This window comes from Dendropsophus ebraccatus, chromosome 2, assembly GCF_027789765.1.
Source record: "Dendropsophus ebraccatus isolate aDenEbr1 chromosome 2, aDenEbr1.pat, whole genome shotgun sequence".
In the NCBI taxonomy this organism is placed as follows: domain Eukaryota; kingdom Metazoa; phylum Chordata; class Amphibia; order Anura; family Hylidae; genus Dendropsophus; species Dendropsophus ebraccatus.
In genome coordinates, this window is record NC_091455.1 from 165,165,218 (window position 1) to 165,187,369 (window position 22,152).

The following is a 22,152-nucleotide window of genomic DNA, read 5'->3' on the forward strand; positions in this document are numbered from 1 at the left end:
AGAGAAAAGGTATTTTTTCCTGTAAAGAGCCCCAACACCACATATTTGTATGTAAAACTCATGCAAAGATATTTAGGAACTATAAGGCTGCAAACCTTATCTATAGAGAAGGGATAAGAAAGAAGGGCCTGGTGTTGGTCTCCCCTATCACCCCTTTTATTGCCAATAATATAATCAGACAGGAACAATCAGGAGTGGAAATGCTCTAAGCAAGTGCCCTATAGAAGCTGCATGCACTGCCTCTGTGGTCTTAATGCTCAGCTACATATACATATTGTCTACATATGTTCACATCTAATTTGTCAGATGAATTTTCGAAGCCAAAATTAAATAGTGAAGCCATAAAGTGAAGATACACTTTACCGATTATCTGCATACCTTATTTTCCAGCATATAAGATGACTTTTTAACCCCTAAAAATCTTCTTAGAAGTTGTGGGTCGTCTTATAATCACCCCAAACAGTGGGGGGAATAAAAAATGGCCGCATCCCCACCGTATGGGGCGACCATTATAAATAAAATGAAACAGTTAACTCCCCTGGGGCCCGTTTCCAGCGTCCGCGTGTCTCTTGCCCCATTCTCAGCGCAGGCAGTGTGACACATACTGCTTGCGCCAGGGATCCCCCGAAGCTCTCCTGAACAGCCGAGCGTCTCATCGGAGACGCTCGGCTGCTGAGAGAGCTTCGGGAGAATGACGGAGGCTCTGGAAATACCCGAAGCCTCTGTCATTCTCCTGAAGCTCTCTCAGCAGCCGAGCTTCACACTGCCTGTGCTTTTTAAATTTAGCTGCAGTTAACCCCTGCCTGACCGCAGCAGGGCTGCGATCAAGCAGGGGTTAACATTTTCTGGCGTATAAGGCGCAGTCGCCTTATACAACGGAAAATACGGTAGTTGAGGGTGCTTTTAAATGAACAGACTTATTCTCAACATGGCCACCTATCTAAAAGATGAGCGCCAAAGAGCTTGTTACATGGCTCAGTTATCAAGGGCACAAACCTCAGTTGATGACATCTTGTGTCCCGGAGTGAGAAGATGTGGAAAGATAAACCATTGCTTTAAGCAAAATAACAATGGCACAATGATGTAATGTTATCATAGATTCATATAATCATGTTACATGAATCTATGTTACTGAGCTCTGTGCTTTAGTGACATCAATAACATTCTTAAAGGGGTTGTCTGGCATAAACTAATAATCTTTGATGCTGGCGGGGCTGCAGGGGACATAACAGTGCAGTATTCTTACCTGTCCCTCTCTGCCGATCCCCGGGCTGCCTGCTGCATAGCACAGTATAGTGCAGTATATGCTGCGGCATGTCAGAACGGCATGTCAGCAGATATTGTGAAAAAGAAGTGTCAGACATCTGTGAACTTGCAGCTGTGGTGGAGCAGGACAGGTAAGTATACACTTTAGATATACAATAGGAATATGATTTGTAACATGGATTTCTTTTTTATGGTGCGTTCACACCTACAGGATCTGCAGCTTATTTTCTGCAGCAGATTTAATTTAAATAACTGAACACAGCATCAAATCTGCTGCAGATCTGCTGCAGATCCTGTAGGTGTGAACGCACCCTAACAGATTACAGTTTTTTGGGTCTGGTCCTGTGGCATGGGGGTCGCAGGGCCGTCCCATGGCCCCCATTCCCTGACTGTGCGTGCCTGCGGGGTTGGTGGCCACTGACTGGCACGGTGTGGACTTAGTGTAGGGACCCATGTGTATCAGATACCGGCACGAGGTACATGGGGCAGTATGGCTTGATCAATTCATACACAAAATTCTGATGTGTTTTTTATTTAGCCTAGGGGCACTAGTATCAGCCATAGGTGTGAGGTGCAGCACTCTTTTTCTTCCCTGAACCGCATTTTGTTTCTCTCTTTTCTCAGTGTTTTGCACTCCTCCTGGTGAGACCCACATGACCGCAATTAGCAGGAGACACCTGAGTGCACATGGTTTTAATCCCTCCTGTTTTTTCCCATTCTGTCTGTAGCAGCTATGGTGAGTGCAATACCTCATCCAGACTTGTGCTGTTTGGGGGCGACCTTCTCCGCCGGCGGTGCTGGCCGGGTTCTGGTGTGGTGTTTTTGGGTCTGGTCCTGTGGCATGGTGGTCGCAGGGCCTTCCCATGGCCCCCGTTCCCTGACTGTGCGTGCCTGCGGGGTTGGTGGCCACTGACTGGCATGGTGTGGACTTAGTGTAGGGACCCATGTGTATCAGATACCGGCACGAGGTACATGGGGCAGTATGGCTTGATCAATTCATACACAAAATTCTGATGTGTTTTTTATTTAGCCTAGGGGCACTAGTATCAGCCATAGGTGTGAGGTGCAGCACTCTTTTTCTTCCCTGAACCGCATAGTGCAGTATATGCTGCGGCATGTCAGAACGGCACGTCAGCAGATATTGTGAAAAAGAAGTGTCAGACATCTTTGAACTTGCAGCTGTGGTGGAGCAGGACAGGTAAGTATACAATTTAGATATACAATAGGAATATGATTTGTAACATGGATTTCTTTTTAACAGATTACAGCCAGATACTTAAACATGTTCTTTTTTTTCTAATATATTTTCTATTTTCTGATTTTCTGGAATTTTCTTGTTTCATGTTTACTAATGATTACAGAGGCAGCCATCTTACCCAGGTAGTTATATACCTTACAGCAAGCCCCATGGATTTGGACACAATAGACTGGCCCAGACCCTATTCACTTGAATAGGAACACTTTTTCGGCATGCTATGGTAACTGTCCAGAGGTAATTAATCAGGAGCTGTGAGCTTAAGATACCGTGTGTACCTCTGTTATGTGTACACTAGTGTTACATTTTACTGTGATCCTGTCTGTGATGATAAGGAGTAGACTGCGGGAATGTGATCTGTACAAAACAGAAAATTTCAGCTTTGTTTTAAGCTTAGTGGTTATACTGAAAATGGAAAGATTTCAGGATTATTTTATAATATTGAAAGTAAAATGGAAAATCACCAAAAATTATTATAAGATATGTTTAACATAAAAAACATTTATGATCACACATTTCCTTGGGGTGTTGGGAACAGAGAGATAAGGGATCCATTTTGATCCATTTTTTTTTTTTTTTTTTTTATATAATGGAAGTCAATGGAAAAACAGATCAAAACATTTGCACACAATTGTATCAGTTTTTTTCATCAGTTTTTTTTGCAAAAAAAACGGATGAAAAAAAAAAATGGGTTGCAAAAACGTAGGGTGAACCCAGCCTTATTAATGAATATTGACTTTAGCAAAGGACACTCGAGCCTTTTCAAGATCCAGAGTTTTTATTGTGCAATCTTATAAAAAGAGCAGATTTGTGAGGGTATATAACAGCCATTATCTGAAATATGCTAAGCACACAGATACAATATATTGTTATACTAGGAAGAAAAAACAAGAGTTCTATCTGCAAATGTTACAATAACACATGACACGGTATATTCTACATGACTCAATTCCTGGGGAAGGGCAAAAGGCATGGAGCAAAACGTGAAAAGCACTGTCTATCCTTAAGTTTTTGCTATAGGAAGTATATGGTAAAAGAAAAACTGAAGTATCGTTAAGATTTAAAAAAAAAAAAAAAACACAACAACACACATCTACTTTGGTGCTACAATGTTACAGATATGCCTAGAAAATCCACAGCAACTTCATCTACTAACAATTTATGCTTACAGCGCCAAATCTGGCTACATAGCACTGTTCAAGAAACACTAAATGCAATTATTATAGAGGCTTTAAGAAGTTGTTCTGTGAAATGAAAAAAAAAAAAAAACAGAAAGGCGGAGGGGGGGTGAAAATTTACCTGTCCCCATTCATCCGTAGCTCCGCGCTCAGGTCTCGCTGACTGACTCTGGATGTCATTTTTAGCTATAATCCGGGTCACAAACACGGCTCTTCCCGGGCAAAGTCCCACCCTAGTCACTGGCTAATCGCTCAGCCGGTTACATGATGTTACAGCAGGAAGAGCTGCAGGAGGCGGGTTGATGTCAGCTGGACCAAGGAGCGGTGCTACAGGGCAAGAGGACGGTTAAGTTTACTTTGTTTATTATTTTCCAGCACCCTCCTGCTTTTCTGTTGCTTTTTTTTTCTCATTGTACATTACTTCTCCTTTAAGGGAACCTGTCTAGTCTCTTGGGCCTCAGGGCCTGCCATTTCAGGAGAAATGTGTTCCAATGCTGTTTTCAACCCTACAGCTAAAAGGTGAACAGGGCGGGCTGTGACTAGTATAAAATCATAGGGGAGGAGAGATGTTTGCCACTCTGGCTTGAATAACAGGCTGAGTGAAGGGAGAAGGGTAGGTGACGGCATCGGAATCAGGGTCTCTGTCACTACGTTATCATGCTCAGAAAGGGCAGAATAAACAGATGACAAATCCCCTTTTTATTTAGAAATACCCTACTACATACAAGATAGTAATCACCAAACCGACAACAGATACTTAAAATGAGCTAGACATCAATGTGACCTTAGTTATAACTAAGAGGGGAACTCATGTCATGTGACCCAGGGAGTTTATCCAATTGCTTCTATGGGTTCAGACAGATTTGGTATTTCACCAATGACGTAATACTGGCACATAAATCAATATTTCTTTTTAAAATTCATACAATCTGATTTCACTTATAGTCAAAAATCAAGCGCAATCTCCAAAGTTTGCTGCAGCCTACATTCTAAGCTCAAGTGTAGATTGTAAGCCCTTGCGGGCAGGGTCTTCTGCATCTATGTTCCTTGTGTCTGTCATTTAAGGCTCTATTACACAAAACGATTATCGTCCATACTCGGTTGATATTGGCCGATAATAGTCTTGTGTAATAGAAGGCAACGATCAGCCGACATGAACGTTGTCGGATGATCATTGCAGACTAATATGGCAACGATCTGCTGCCATCGCCCTGTATAATAGAAGTGGCGGCAGCAGACCGCTGCTATCTGCTATGGGCTGCCTAGAAGACCACTGCGATCACCCGGGCAGCCCCTCCACAGCTCCCCACGGCCCCCTTTGCACTCATCCGCTCGCTGCTGACAAGTGTAATAGCGGTGCCAGCAAGCGGGGAACGAAGAGAAAACGCGCTGACAACACTCGTTTGCTCCTCTCAGTCGCCCCGTATAATAACTTTATTCAAGTCATTTTCCTGATTTTGCTTTGTTCTATATCTAAACCCTTATCATTTGTACAGTGCTCTGGAATCAAGGGCGCTTTAAAAATAAATAATTATGAATAGACACGTAAGTAACCTGGCTGAACAAAGCAAAAATTGTCAAGGACATAGTGAATGGTTATAGACTGTATAATAGATAGGCTTGTTGTACGATATTGTAGTTTGCCCACTGAGGTTATTTAGTGTCTCCTGTTTAAAGAGGTAGTTCACAAAAAAAATTCTTTCAAATCAACTGGTCCCAGCAAGTGTCCGACATTTGTTATTTACTTGTATTAAAAAATCTCCAGCCTTCAAGTAGTCATCAGCTGTTGTATGTCCTGCAGGAAGCAATGTATTCCTCCCAGTTTGACACAAAGCTCTCTGTTGACACCTCTGTCGGAAAACCTCTCCTGTTCTCTAGACTGGAAAGAATACCACTTCCTGTAGGACATACAGCCGCTGATAAGTACTAAAAGACTTGAAATTTTTAAATAGAAGTAAATTACAAATCTCTGGCACTTTCTGGCATCACTTAATTTAAAAGGAAAAAAAAGTTGGTGAACTACCCCTTTAAGAAAGTCTCCAGGACAAATATGAGGACACAGCTACTACCTCTTGACGGTTCCTTTCGCCTTCTTCTGGATCAACATTGTCAGGTTATACGCTGAAATGAATAGGTGCATGTCTTTTACAGTCTTGCAGAAGTGAAGTAGGCATCTCCAGCACTCATCACATGTACAAAATTTTAAAGCATGCACAGGATGGTAAAACATATTGGGACAATATCTCCTCAAAAATAGCTGATACGTTTGAGATTCCTTAATCGTGGTCCCTACTTAAGGGTCCCATACACCTTAGACTTTAGGCGATAAAACCCACAACTCGCAAATCCATCTAAGGTGTATGGAGCCACCCTGAACAATCACCTAGCGATTATGTCAGTGGTGATGTCAGGGGTTGGGCGTGACGATAATCACAGCCTACTCCTTTGTTCTGAGAGAGATATGCCACAGCCATAGCTCTCTCACTGCAGTTTATCCCTCCGCATAGAGAACACAGGAACCCTCGGCCACGCCAAGCGTTCCTGTGTATGGGGAGGACAGGGGCTGGACGGGAGAGATAACTGGCATACGGACGATTGATTGTCCTTCAGTTAATGATGGTGTATGGGGGCTTTTAGAGCTGAGCAAAGATCACAAACGTGTCAGTGACTTTTCTTGTCCCCAGGACATGTTGTTTTTATATGTTTGATTATCCTGAACATGCTACAAAAGGAATTAATACATGGCGATTGTATTTAGGTCCACATTGAAACGTGTTTGCTGATACTTGATTTCTCATATGTTATGGATATTGTGGTTGTGTATCATTTTGTAGCTTCAATGATAATACTTCTTTGACTTTGACTTGTTGTAATGTTTATTGTCCTTTAATTCATATAATAAAATGAGTTGAAAAAAAAATAACGTAATTAATACAATCTTTTGAGTTTTACTTATGATTTGTGCTGGAGACACCTGCCTCACTTCCTACATGTGGAGACCTCATCTAGTATGGTCAGCTCCCTGAACGGGATACATACACCACCAGTGAATTGGTGAGCTAAATGCTTGCATTTCTAATGGACTTTTTCAGCCAAGCTAAGATACTATCCAGGGCCCAGGAAACAATAACATAAGGTGTGCCATACTGCCAATAAAAGTTGCTGAAGAGGGTTTGCACTACATGTCGCATGTCATAATTTGGTCCCCAAGCTCTGATCTCAGAATCTAAATCTAGGAAATTGTTTCCTACATGAAGAACATCCAAAGCAAGGCATATATGCAGAAGAGACAAGCAAACAATGCACAAAACATATCAACGAATAAAGAGCAACAGGAGGCCAAGCAATGTCCAAGTACTGTATATAGCAGAATGGGGTAAACTTTGTCCACACCGTTTTCTCTACAATAACCTTACGTAGTCCTAAAGAACCCTATAAAAATCAGTTTGTATGTGTTGAGTTTATTGGACATTCATACACATATATTACATGGACACTTACCTTGCACCCCTCGCATGCACTGACTCCATAGTGATATCCTGATGACTTGTCCTGACACACAAAACAGGGTTTGTAAACTCGAGGAGGAGGGGGTGGGGATGGGGGACTCGGCACCAGCTCCTCGGAGCTAGTACTCTGTGTTTCAATGGCTGAAAAACAAAAAATACAAACTCCTTAAGTGGGAAATGTATTTTAAAGTAGACAAGTTTTTGATGGAGCAGATGCTTGCAAACATATGGGCTGCACTATATGGTGGTCACCAAAGCAGACTGGATGGCTACTATAATCTCTGTTCACTTCCACAGTAAGTAAAAGCAGTGGGGGTTCTGCTTTAAAGGGAACCTGTCACCCCCCGTACCGGGGTGACAGGCTCCCGACCCCCCGTTAGAGACCCCTATACTTACCTCATCCCGCCGGGTCCCGCTTCTGGATTCGGTCGGGTCCCGGAGATCTCAGCCGCTGCAGCCCGGCGCGCGCGCTGAGAGATGAGTCCAACACCCATAGAGAATGACAGGAGAGTCCAGCGCTCCGTCATTCTCTATGAGCGTTGGACTCATCTCTCAGCGCGCGCGCCGGGCTGCAGCGGCTGAGATCTCCGGGACCCGACCGAATCCAGAAGCGGGACCCGGCGGGATGAGGTAAGTATAGGGATCTCTAACGGGGGGTCGGGAGCCTGTCACCCCGGCACGGGGGGTGACAGGTTCCCTTTAAGGGACATAGAGCTGCTTTATAGTCATTACTGTTGTTCTCAGACTTGACAGCTCTGTAATTTACAATTGTAGCAAATAATCAGGAAGGTTAAAGTGAAAAGGAAGCGGCTCCCCATGAGGTTTATCCAGGCTGGGCTGGAAGGAAGCAATGCTCCTTCTATATACACTGCTTATTCAACTAAATGTACACTGACAGAGCGTAGTAACTATTCCTGCACAAGAACAACATGTAACCAATATAAATGCAGTGGGTAAATCTACACTGTAATTCTGGAGTGGACAGAACAGTATTGTAATTTCCAGGTACTGGCACCGTTCATACATCAGGAACATCATGATAGTTTAGTGATCAAGGGAAACGCAGTAAACTCACTGGCGGACTGTCTAAACAAGCCATAAGGATACAAGCATATATTAGGTATACATAATATGGAAACAAATACAGAAATAAACATATATAGTAAAGTAAAGAGATGAAAGGTGATGTTCCATTTGAGTATTTTTGTTTTTTACTTACATATAAAGTACATCCAATGTTAATTACCTTTATAAAACACTTTAAGGGTGCGTTCACACCTACAGGATCTGCAGCAGATCTGCAGCAGATTTGATGCTGTGTTCAGTTATTTAAATGAAATCTGCTGCAGAAAATAAGCTGCAGATCCTGTAGGTGTGAACGCACCATAAAGGGGGATTTTTATCAAAGATGGTGTAAAGTGAAACTGGCTCAGTTGCCCCTAGCAACCGAACAGATTCCACCTTTTAAGAGTCTGTGAAGAATGTAAGGTGGAATCTGATTGGCTGCTAGGGGCAACTGAGCCAGTTTCACTTTACACCATCTTTGATAAATCTCCCCCATTGTGTTTCTCATTTAGTCCAGAGCTGCATTTATAATTCTGCTGCCACACTGGAAACAGACAACAATGTGGTCAGCAGACACAATCCTGCAGGCTTTGCTAAGCTTTTATAATGCAATGGCACATTTTATTTCATAAATAATCCTAGAAAACAAATCTGCAGAATAATGTGCCAGAAATGGATGCTGGGAGATTTTAGCACCTTGGGAAAACTGCTCTGGACCTGGAATACTAATGGTATTTTGGTCACTATTTCATCAGTATTTGTAGCCAAAATCAGGAGTGGATCTAAAACACAGAAGGAGGTGCAAATCTTTCTATTATAGTCTCCCTGTGTTGGTTCCAGTCTTGTAACAGGTACAATTACAGACCAAGGCCATGTTCACACTTAGGCTAGTCTAGGTACAAAAATGGTGCGTGGCTAATCCATAAATGTTAGCGCTGCCCAAAAGACTCCAAATAGAGGCTGAATAAAGTAAAAATATTTATTAAAAGTGCACAATATTTACACGTTTCGAGGAACAGAGGTCCTCTTCATCAGAATAGCGATGCACTGCTATTCTGATGAAGAGGACCTCTGTTCCTCGAAACGCGTAAATATTGTGCACTTTTAATAAATATTTTTACTTTATTCAGCCTCTATTTGGAGTCTTTTGGGCAGCGCTAACATTTATGGATTAGCCATGCACCATTTTTGTACCTAGACTAGCCTTATTCCCACGGGCCCCCACTTGGGAGCATCCCGTTTGGGCTATCCTAGTTGGCCTGCAGCCCTGCACTCTCCACCGAAGCACCATATCCTGGCATCTTCTGAAGACCTGGTACCCATTTGGGTGATATGCATAAAGCCCAAGGGGCTTGAAGGTGAGCACCCCATCAGCACCTTGCATTTTTAACTGACTTGTTTGTACGGTATCACACGAGGCGCTGCTGCCTGGCTTTTTTCTCTCTCCCTTGTCTATGTTCACACTTAGTATGACACCATACGTTCTGTGACCCAGCTGAGTCACAGAACGGCCAGAGTCAGTGAAGTTTATCCCGGCCGGTACTGCAGCACTTCATTTCTACAGAATTGGGATGCGGGTGCCAGTAGCGGATTATAATAGGTCCATTTCGGGCAGCAGCCCGAGGCCCTGAGCTCCTGGTGGGCCCATGGCCACTGCAAAAAAACGTATACTTTCAGTGGTGTACAGTTCTGCATGGATTTGCAAAAAAACGCAGCTTTTTTACTGAGATTTTGCAAAACAGGGCAACATGATATCATCTATCCTGTACTATGAACACCAAACTAGTGCTATCATGGGTACAGTAGGGGGGGGGGAAGCTTGGTGAAGAGCCCAGGGCCTATGGTAAAGTTAATCAGCCTCTGGCGGACAAATCCCTGTGCGCCCACATCCCAATTCACCATTGCACACAATGGAAAATGTGTCTGGAGCCGCACTCTCCATTGTGTGCACTGTCAGGGTTCAATTAATAGCAGCCGCAAAAGATTGACATGTCAGTTTTCGTTGCGGCCACTAGGGATCCCGTCTGGAGCGTGTATACTATGTGTATACACTCCAGCTGGGATCCCATTAATTTTCAATACAATGTATCTTTTGTATTAATCACGGCCATTGTTGCAAATTACAACAATGGCCGTGATTAATACAAAAGATACGTTGTGTGAACGTGACCCAAAACTATAAGGGCGGATAAATAAAAACTAACAGCAAAACTGGATTTCCCACAGCAACCAATCACAGCGCCCGTTAAGATATGAACGCTGAATGGTTGATGTGGGACCATCGGACAGTTGGGTTATATTTCATTTACTACCCCACATGTGTGAACCAAGTCCAAGGCCACTTTCACACAAGTGTCATACTATTTACACCAGTATTCCCACTGTTCTAGATGGCAGTGGGTCTGACTGCCAGTTCGAGTGATCAGACCCTCCATAAGGCTGGGATTACCATAATACAGACACATTTACACGTTACAGCCTAATGAGACCAGTCTGAGGAGAAATTTGCATGTTGGGATTTCCCAGTGGATTATCTGCAGATCTCAGCAGGTAAAGTCTGCAGCACATATAGGACAGTACATGTGGATGAGGCTTTCTGAATCATGATATATGATATTATATATCATTTTTGTGTGTTTAAAAAAGGTAGAAAACCGCAGCTAAAAGCAACATGTGACCATTTCTGATATTTAGTCAAACAGTAGTCTGGCAGAAGTTGTTTTCCTACCTCATGGGGGACGTACAGAGCCATTTTTATGTGGCCTACTCTAAAAATAAATAAACTATTTTGGTTTAAAATCTGTATTTCTCTCCGCCATGTACACTGGTTCAACATATTCCTTCTCACATCTAGTCCAAAAGAACAGCTTCCTAATGCTACCCAGGGGAACATTGCAACGTGACATTCAATAGAAACAGCTCAATTCGTTGCAGCTTAGACACGATTCTACTTTGAAAACATGGTCCTTATGGAATATAATCAAAATGCTGCTTCTCTTCTCCGTGTAGGAGTTTTCTGCCTTTTAGCATGAAGCCGGCCTGCGCAGCTATAGACAGCTAAGATATAGTAGCAAACCTGCACTGATGCATGCAGCTAATGTGAACATAGACGGAGCTACAGTAACCTGTACGCCAGAGCACAAGTCACATCCACCACATAAACCCTATTGGTGCCAGCTGTACAAAGCTGAAAACACGTATAGTCTCAGGACAGCCATGCTGGGAAAGGGGGGGGGGGGGTACATTTCTAGTCTCAGAGAAGAGACACTAAAAAGCTCAAAGCAAAAGCAGGAGCAAACATTAACTAAAAGGTAACATAAACTGAACTAAAATTTCTACATGTATGAATCCAGCGATCCAGTCAGAGTAAGCATGCCAGAGAGTCTGCCTACTTCCAAATGTTGTTTCCTCCTCACATAACCGGATGCTGTTGAGGAAGGGACTACAACAGGTAAGGCTCAGTTCACATCGTATTTTTGGCACATATTTGTGTGTGCACCTGGACAGCTCCGGGCATACATGCTAATGAGTCCATACAATGTATCCACTATATGCCAAAAGAGTGGCGTACACTGTGCCAATATGTGGCCCATTGCTTTGCATAAGAAAACGTTTATCATATAGAGGGACAGAGTGAAAACTGCTCCATATACTGACCTTTTTTTTGGAAGTCAATGGGCAACATATTCCCCAGAGTTCCTATACAGTGGCATAACTTACTTTAGCGGCTTACATTAGAGTATGGGTCTCCAAACTGCGGCCCTCCAGCTGTTGCAACACTACATTTCCCATCATGCCTGGACAGCCAAATCCAAAGCTTTAGCTGAGTGGGCATGATGGGAATTGTGGTTTTGCAACAACTGGAGGGCCGCAGTTTGGTGACCCATGCATAAGAGGTATCCCATGGGAATACTACCAGGGTATTCCTTCAGTTTTAAAAACAAAGTCTGAACAAGTTAAAGCCAATGCTGGGTTGCTAAATGAGGCTATACATCTTCGGTAACTATCGGCCGAATGATCATTTGGCCAACAGTTATGCTCCCCATGCACATAAATGTTCGGCACGGCCAAATGTTTATGTGTTCTTTATGGGGAGGTATGAGCAGCTGCCAGACAGCTCTGGCAGCAGCTTATCTCTCTGAGGACAAAGGGATTGGGCAGGGAAAATGCATCACATCCGACCCCTATCTCCACCGACATCATCTGTGGGTAGAGACCAATCTGGCCACCTATGCACTATAATGACAGCAGCGGGTTTAGCAAACATCGGTATAGAGTGTATGGTGACTTTTAGAATTTTGCATTATACTTTTACCCTCTTATACCTCCTGGAAATGTATGACTAAACAAACAACTATATCCCACCACTCACCTTGTCAGTGTGTGTGTGTGTGTCTGTGTCTACACAATCTGAACTATCATTACTAGTCAGTGCTTGCGGTAAGATGCAGTTGCCAATTTATTCATCCATGGATACCGAAAGAATTTAAAGTGACACTGTCACCCCCTTTGTGCATTCTGACATCTCTCCACAGGTGTAAAGGGTAAATTTAGCATTTTTCATACCTTATTTCATATCATACGTCATGGTGTTTGTTCAAGTAAAAAGTGTCCTTTTATCAACTGCAGATTATATAAAGTGGGCGTGGCCTCGCGGCATTAGCACAGCTTAGCCCCGCCCCTTGACACCCATTGGTTGGCCAACGTAAACGGGGGTAGGGTCTAGACCTTTTGGCCAGGCTGTTCCAATGGCCGGCGAGGGGACAGTGCCAACTGTGGCGTTGTGAGTGGGGCTAAGTGGCGCTAATGCTGTGAGGCCCCGCCCACTTAACACAATCTGCAGTTGATAAAAGATGACTTTTTACTTGAACAAGCACCATGACGTATGATATAAAATAAGCTATGAAAACAGCTAAATTCACCCTTTACACCTGTGTAGAGCTGTTAGAATGCACAAAGGGGGTGACAGTGTCACTTTAAGTAATTCTCCAAAGTTATCTCAAAAACACAGGTAGGTGCTAATATAGACGTGTTCGAAGATAGAGAGGATGGATCACCAAGTGAAATAAATCATTATACAATAGTAAGTGGGGAGATAAAAAAAAAATCGTAAAAACATTATATGCACCTTAACAATACTGTGGTGCTTTGGATTACGAGCATAATTCATTCTGGGACCGTGCTTAAAATCCAAATCCACTCTTAAACCAAAGCAAAACTTCCCTTAGGAAATCATTGAAATGCAGACAATTGGTTCCACACCCCAAAAACTGCAGATCCCCATAATTGAGAGGATGGGAAACACAAGGGCAGACAGAGACTGCAGGGAGCATGAAGAAATGAGCAGGGCATATGTGGGCACAGTATAGCAGCGCTCTCTGTCTGGGGAGAGAGGGGTTACAGCTCTGAAGAGATTGCCTACACAGTCCTGTCCCCTAATGTAAGCCTCAGCCTGAAGTGGATCTGCTATGATTTAGAAGGTGAGGGAGACTTCCTGGGTCAGAGTACAGGGCTGTAGACCCCGCTATGCAGACAACCCCCCACTCGCCCTCCCACCCAGTACAGGGAGCTCTTAAACCAAAGCAATGCTCTTAAACCAAGTCACAATTTTTAAAAACTGTGAGCTCTTAAACCAAGTTACTCTTAATCCAAATCATATCATAAGAAACAAGCAGCTCCAATAGAGAGACCTTAAAACATCCCTAAGAGTATAACCCAAGACCTGCAAAACAATACAGAAATGCAAAATCAATACAGCGTCCACCTTACTCAATCACCTAACACACTTTTTGCATGAACTTTGCCAAGGGTCAAGTACAGCACTGTGTGAACCATTGGCCCCCTTGTTTATAGGACAGCACAGTTATGGATAGGGCCTGTATCCAGGAGACTGAAGAATTTTTGTCACAATCAGCATGAGATGCTTCAGAACCTTACGTATCTTTTATACTTGGAATAACTTTTCTCTTGGTAACAGATAAGGATATCAGTGAGGAATTTTGTGACCACATAAAAGAACAAGGCTGCAGGCCAAGTGTTTTCATGCTGGTCACAGACTTGTAAGATGATCTTTGCAATCTACAAGGGGTATGGAAACCTTTATATTTTTATTCTTAGCCTTAACATTACAGTTTTACTTGTTTTCAGTGATCCTTGTGGCTCTATTCAGACCACCGTCATGAGGACCTGACCACAGTTGCGGACTGGCCAAACAAAAACATTAAATGTGCCTTATGGACTCAACTGACCTATGAGGTTTGTCAGGTTCTGGCCGCGACTTTCTCCGCATGTTTACATCTTCAGCACCAGTTGATAAAGGTCAGATAGTTTGACCGAAACGTCCCATCTATGGTATACATACTACTGTTTGAACATATGATATATGCAAGTGGATCAATGTAATTGCCCTGTAATGTGTCGTGAATCAGAGCAGCAAATATATAAAGCGTTGAATGATGTACTAAATAAATCCCCTTGAACACAGAGATTTGCTTTGGTGTGCAATTGATATTCCTACAACACTAATTGTTCAATTTGCACTCAGTTATTCATGAGTGTGCAGACATAGTGTTCCAAAGGCTCTGGCATGGAGTCCATGGTTTTGAGAGGATTTTGGTAAAATCTGATGGAGCCGTGATGGTAATGTGGACCGATCCTTCAAATTGTTAAGGAGTGATTCACATAAATTCTTCCAAAAAATTGGAAGGTTTCTGGTCAGAAATGGGTTATTTCTTGACGACAAAGTTAATCTCAAGGTGGGACGTGACTACTTGATTGTTAGGAGTCCAGCGTCCAGAGACCAGTCCCAGTGGAAACCTCAAATGCAGTAAATCTGCAGCAAACCTGCATTGTATAAACTTGTGGCAAGTTGGACAGCTTGGCTCAATGTGTGGCAAGTGATATTAACACATTTATTGCATTATTTTACTCTCTATATCAGTTACAGAAAAAAAGGTCAAAATGATACCTATAACATTTTCTATACTCAGGACCCATCAGGACCCATAAGCTAGAGTCTGGCCCCTGGACCCCACAACCCGTTACTGGGAAGGGAGTCTGGGGAAACACAAGTTTATAAAAAATGGCAATAATGTCACAAAAGGACCAAAAGTTTATCAAACCGGCCTTACTTTAAAAGGGTTTTCCGATGAACAGAAAACCCCGGGTATGCTATAAAACCAAGTCAGAAAACCAATTTAAGACCTCCTTCACACAATAGAATTTGAGCGCTGCGGAATCTGTTGGCGCTATATAAATAAATATTATTAATTATTTTTTTAGGACATTTTCATCTCTTAAGTAAAAGCCTGTGATAAAATGGCAGAAAAATATACCATACATAGAGCATGCAGCATTTTTCAAAATAAAATATCAAAGAACCAAAAAGCAAATAAAAACATCACACACACAAAAAAAACCAAACTACAGTATGTGAGTGTTTTATACTTTATACCATTAAAGGGATTATCCAGCGCTACAAAAACATGAAACATGGCTACTTTCTTCCAGATACAGCACCATTCTTATCTCCAGTTCAGGTGTGGCTAGCAGGAACTGTCCAAAGAACTAGCAAATCCCCCTAGAAAACCTCACCTGCTTTAGACAGTTCCTGACAAGGACAGATGTGGCAGCAGAGAGCACCAAGTCAGACTCTCTCAGTTCACCAAGCCTTTATGCAAATTACAAGGTTGCACCAGTCACTTATATAAAATAATCATTCAGCACCTCCGTGGGTCCTCATGGCTGCTACACAGAATTCTGACCCGCCTCAGTTGAGAGTGAGAAACATGTTCCTTGCATAGCTCTTTGAACAATACAGGAGTACTGGTTAATGCAGTTTTAATCCAAGTCCTCCTGAATGGGGAGCTGTCTCTTCAATGACCAATTGTTACAACAGTGTAGCAATATTGTCAGATGAAGATACTTACAGGACACAATGCTAACATTTTAAATGTTTGACTATGGTACACAGAAGGATGGGGAGGAGTACCTTCCCAAATGTTCCCTTTAGGGCCACAGTAGGCAACTAGCCCCAATGTCCCCAATGCTCTTGCCTCCAGCCCACTGGAGCTGTTAACCAGACCACTGCTCTAACACAAGCACATTAGGTACATCTGGCACTACACAAGGTAATTGCCACACTCCACTCACTTTCTCCTGCCTCCTTACTATACTGTACAATGTGCCTACTTTTAGTCAAAAGAGGAGCCCGTGGAGCCTCATTGAAGAGTCTCAAAACACAGGACTAGCCAGATATCCCTCCAGGAAGGACCCAGCCAAGGGGCAGCTCCTGTTAGGAAACCACCAAAACCACCATATTAAGTGGCCCTATAAGTCAATGTAATGACAAGGGATAAACCAAGGCTAGGTTACCATCCACATACAGCTGTTTCGGGGTGTTGCCCCTCATCAGTGTGGAGCAGGATTCTGGCTAGGTAGGAGCAACGCCTAGTAGAGCCATAAGAGAAACAGATTGCTGAACTCAGGGAGACCAGCCAAACGACAACACTGCCGGCTGCTAGTGAAAGCGCTCAGCGCAATGAAGTCCTAGGTGTATTGCCCCTGGGAAACATAAATATGCAAAAGAGGAGCCCGTGGAGCCTCATTGAAGAGTCTCAAAACACAGGACTAGCCAGATATCCCTCCGGGAAGGACCCAGCCAAGGGGCAGCTCCTGTTAGGAAACCACCAAAACCACCATATTAAGTGGCCCTATAAGTCAATGTAATGAGGGATAAAGGGATAAACCAAGGCTAGGTTACCATCCACATACAGCTTTTTCAGGGTGTTGCCCCTCATCAGTGTGGAGCAGGATTCTGGCTAACAGGAGCTGCCCCTTGGCTGGGTCCTTGGCTGAGTTCAGCAATCTGTTTCTCTTATGGCTCTACTAGGCATTGCTCCCACCTAGCCAGAATCCTGCTCCACACTGATGAGGGGCAACACCCCGAAACAGCTGTATGTGGATGGTAACCTAGCCTTGGTTTATCCCTTGTCATTACATTGACTTATAGGGCCACTTAATATGGTGGTTTTGGTAATTTCCTAACAGGAGCTGCCCCTTGGCTGGGTCCTTCCCGGAGGGATATCTGGCTAGTCCTGTGTTTTGAGACTCTTCAATAAGGCTCCACGGGCTCCTCTTTTGCATATTCATGTTTACCAGGGGGCAATGCACCTAGGACTTCATTGCACTGAGCGCTTTCACTAGCAGCCGGCAGTGTTGTCGTTTGGCTGGTCTCCCTGAGTTCAGCAATCTGTTTCTCTTATGGCTCTACTAGGCGTTGCTCCCACCTAGCCAGAATCCTGCTCCACACTGATAAGGGGCAACACCCTGAAACAGCTGTATGTGGATGGTAACCTAGCCTTGGTTTATCCCTTGTCATTACATTGACTTATAGGGCCACTTAATATGGTGGTTTTGGTGGTTTTCTAACAGGAGCTGCCCCTTGGCTGGGTCCTTCCCAGAGGGATATCTGGCTAGTCCTGTGTTTTGAGACTCTTCAATGAGGCTCCACGGGCTCCTCTTTTGCATATTCATGTTTCCCAGGGGGCAATGCACCTAGGACTTCATTGCACTGAGCGCTTTCACTAGCAGTCGGCAGTGTTGTCGTTTGGCTGGTCTCCCTGAGTTCAGCGATCTGTTTCTCTTATACTTTTAGTCAAAAAAGACCATCAAAATCTGTTGCAGTATCTACAGCAGAAAGCGGAGCATACTCTGTATCTCTTCAGCGGATCTGCAGCTTGCATGCTGCAGTATTGGCCACAGATTATGCCAATTCAATGGGACTAATCCACATCCAAGCTACATAAGTATCCGCATGGACACAACTTGGGTCTTATACCTTTTACATGTGAAACTCATGTTGGAATCTGTGCAAACATAACCTACTTGGTGGACCATTCTCAGAATGCCTGATGCCTGGTCTACATTCCAGGTAAAGCCAATTTTCCTTACATATAAAATCTAAAAAAAAAGGATAGATAACTTAAAGGGGTTGTCCGGCGATAAAAAATTATTCACAGAATAACACACATTACAAAGTTATACAACTTTGTAATGTATGTTATGTCTGTGAATGGCCCCCTTCCCCGTGTCCCACCACCCCCACCCGTGTACCCGGAAGTGTGGTGCGCTATACATTACCTGTCGCGTGCCGACCACGGTCTCCGATCGTCAGCAGTGACGTCTTCTTCGGGAGCTTGGCGGATCTTCCCGAGTGCCGGCCGCCCTCTGCAGCGTCATCCGAAGCTCAGCCGCGATTGGCTGAGCATAACTGTGCTCAGCCAATCGCGGCTGAGCAGCTGATGACGTGGCCGCGTCATCAGCCGCTCAGCCGCGATTGGCTGAGCACAGTTATGCTCAGCCAATCGCGGCTGAGCTTCGGATGACGCTGCAGAGGGTGGCCGGCACTCGGGAAGATCCGCCAAGCTCCCGAAGAAGACGTCACTGCTGACGATCGGAGACCGTGGACGACACGATATGCGGTGAGTATAATGCACCACACTTCCGGGTCTAGCGTGGGTGGGGGGAAACACGGGGAAGGGAGCCATTCACAGACATAACATACATTACAAAGTTGTATAACTTTGTAATGTGTGTTATTCTGTGAATAATTTTTTATCGCCGGACAACCCCTTTAAGGACATGTCAACCAGCCAACAAAAAGAAAATCTTTATCATCCTAAAATATAACTCTTATTTGTTAAATCTAAAAGTTTTTCTTTTATCAACCTCTCATAATCCAGAGCAAATGCCCAGCACAGGATGTTTACAAATTGCAGAATTTAGAGGGAAAAAAATCCACATTTATAATTGAGCATGATAATAAAAGGGGCATTTCCATCTCCAGACACTACCCCTACCTATAGGAAAGGGGATAACAAGTGATTTGTAGAGGTGCAGTGCACTCCATCCATTTGGGAGGACAATGTTCTTATGTTCTTGTTGGTGATCCCAGCTCGTTGATAACTTTTAGAGATGGGAATAGCGATTTAATAGGCACATCACCCACATGAGGTGTCAAATAATCAGAACTAATTAGCTAGCATCTTCCCTTCTGGTGCTGGTGGGGGTGGGGTGTATCTTTCTCTTTGTCCTGAAGAACCTTCCTAAATGCAAAGAGAGACAAATCGGGAGACTGGAAGACATGATGCAAAAGTTGACTGAGTGGCTGGGGGTACCTTCTTTGGGGCAGCACCTCTTCGGTTCGGAAGGGGATTATACAGGGATTAACTAACAAGAGAACTGCCGCTTATTTGTTCACACAGCGGAATTTCCGTGCTGAAAATTCCGCCACGGATCCGCTTTCCGTCTGAAGAATTGACATGCCAATTCTTTGGGCGGATTCCGCTAGAGGAATCCTATAGAAGTCAATGGGGCTTTAATTCTGCTTGAATTCCGCCTTAATTCCGCTCAAATTCTGCCAAAACTTTCTGCTTCAGTTCCTCGAGAATTCCTCAGTGTGAACCCACCCTTACTCTGGTATTTGGCACTTTGATTTTGCTGGCAGGTCAGGGGACATGGGTATAAAACTTTTTCCCCCCTAAAATACACATTTCAGTCTATACAGATAAAGCTGTGAGAGCATGCGCCATTGAGTAGCTTGTCCTCCCCTATTATTTGCTGGAAAAGACTAGACACATACCAAGACCTCTGTGTAGTTTCTGAAAGCGCACTGTATGTGCTGAAGGAAGGGCATTTTCCTATTCACAATATGCATTCCAGACTCTAAGTGGAAAAAGAGGAGTCCTATCTCTATCCCTGTATTACATGTCTCAACCCATTCCTCCCCACCTATTGTACTGCCTCCGTAGTGCCAGCCTTAATGCTTTCGGTAGACTGAGAAAACAATCTCAGCAGTTTATTTTCTGCTTGGATACTTAATGGTAGTATAAATATCTATATAAAATCCCTTTAGCTCCAACTCACAGACAAGACTTGAATATCAGAAACCCACAAAGACTCTAAGATATCTTGGAACAATAGCTCTCTTGACAATTCCCAACATGTCTGGAATTTTCTAGTGAGGTTAAATAGAGGAGAAGATCTGCTGGCTAGCAGCACACATGCTGCTCGGCGAGGGTTAATAAGGTGCGGCACGCTTTCAGCGCGCTACGACCGTGCTGGGACATGGAGGCATTCCTGTTTAGTTCGTGATTAGAAGCAGCAGGCATTTTGCAAATCTGTTTTATTTTTCAGCATCCATGTACGATGAAACATTTACTGTATTTTAATATATAGTCTGGACAGCTGAGCCTTAAAGCTAAAGGAGTTGTAAAGCAAAAGGCATTTCCTGCATTGCCTCGGGGGGATTACGAGCAATGAGCTCAGAGTCCCTGGTGGGAAGGAGCAATTTGAGCTAATTAGGGTGAATAGCAGAGTTGCCTTTGGTCAATACATTCTCTTAGCCCTCATTTTTGTTGGCACCAAAAGGAGCCGGTGTGGACTTTCTTTATTCTTTTAGTGTGTGTGCATACACTTCTGGAGTGCATGGCCTGCAGCTCACAGGCATTAGGCAGAAAGTCAAAGGAAACGCCAAAGTTCAACTAGAGTACAAGTAATTAGAACCAGATTCTCCGCTGCCTAAATCTGCGCAGCATTGTGTGAGTTATTTATATGACGCCAACTTACAAAAAAACTATATATATACATTTAAAGACCAGCATTCTCTTCTGTCTAGTGTCTTTCTAAAGGAAAGTTATGTACTTAAGAAAATCTGGTATTCTTAGAATGTTCCTTTATATGTCATAATAGACAGGTTTATAAAGCTCTGGAGTAAAATATAATAGAGTTTTTGGCTGCTGCAACTAGTCTGAAAATGTACCTAGCTGCAGGGAAAGATGAAGTCATGTTTTGGTCAGGGAACACGGTGCGTGATTTGGAGCTGGTTACAGAGGAAAGGTGTTACATGGAGCAGTGCCAGCCTTGACTTAGTAGTAACCTAGCCATGACCCTTAGAGGAGGGTACATGACCGGGTCACAGTGGATGCTGACTGGGAACTGTTGCTGGGTTATGAATCCCGGCTATTCTCACTAAATACATGCAACAGGTGCACATCCTACAAGAGTCACAGAGGGAGCTAAATATTTTAGGTAAACACTTTGATTTTACGTTCCTCCAGTTATGTGTGGAAAACTCATCAGGAAAGGCAAGGTAAGGTCAGCGACAGCAGGCGAGGGATCAGACGGAGCTGACTTCATAGTATGCAACAAACTATAAAGGACATGTTCACACATTCAGGTTTTTAATCACAAATACTGAATACAAAACCAGACACAGGTCATAAATGGAGGGCCCGTGTGATGAGAAGACTGATACTTCTATTTTTTTTTCTTTTTTTTTTTTTAAATCCATCTTAGTGCAGCACAGTGTCCATGTGCTTCACCTTTATCAATTCCTTATATTAAAAGCAGGTCACAAGTACAGACTATAGCAGTGACACCATATATAGATTAATATCAGATCGATTGATCGATAGATAGATAGATAGATAGAGTCCACAAGAGAGCAGCACTGCTAGGTGTCGTGGGTGCCGGAAAGTAGGAGATTCTGACTTGTTCGCCAGTCAAATAGTATACAGAGATCTTGTTGCACTCCGATAATCTGTGAATCAAATGGTGTTTATTGTTCAATAGTTAAGCATACAAGCGACGTTTCGGCGTTTTAATTGACGTCTTTTTCATGACGTCACTTGTATGCTTAACCATTAAACAATAAACACTGATTCACAGATATCGGAGTGCTACAAAATCTCTGTATACTAGTTAGATAGACGGTAGATAGACAGATAGATAGAGATAATAAACATATAGATAAATAGCCAATATATAGATGGATAATAGATACACAGACAAATAGATGATAATGATAATGATAATAGAT

The 22,152-nt window shown here is 43.3% G+C and overlaps 1 protein-coding gene across 12 annotated transcripts in view; it reads right to left on the reverse strand.

The window, feature by feature from the left end:
- The window catches only part of RARB (retinoic acid receptor beta), a 508,146-nt gene that overhangs the window by 94,587 nt on the left and 391,407 nt on the right, over positions 1 to 22,152 (reverse strand). For 10 of the 12 annotated variants that reach the window (XM_069958669.1, XM_069958671.1, XM_069958665.1 and 7 more), the window contains one exon: positions 7,201 to 7,349. In XM_069958669.1, the coding sequence (XP_069814770.1) occupies positions 7,201 to 7,349 (149 nt within the window). Of the gene's footprint in view, positions 1 to 7,200; positions 7,350 to 8,427; positions 8,514 to 18,158; positions 18,177 to 22,152 lie in introns of those variants that run through there. The other 2 variants (XM_069958675.1, XM_069958673.1) reach the window with 2 other exon arrangements.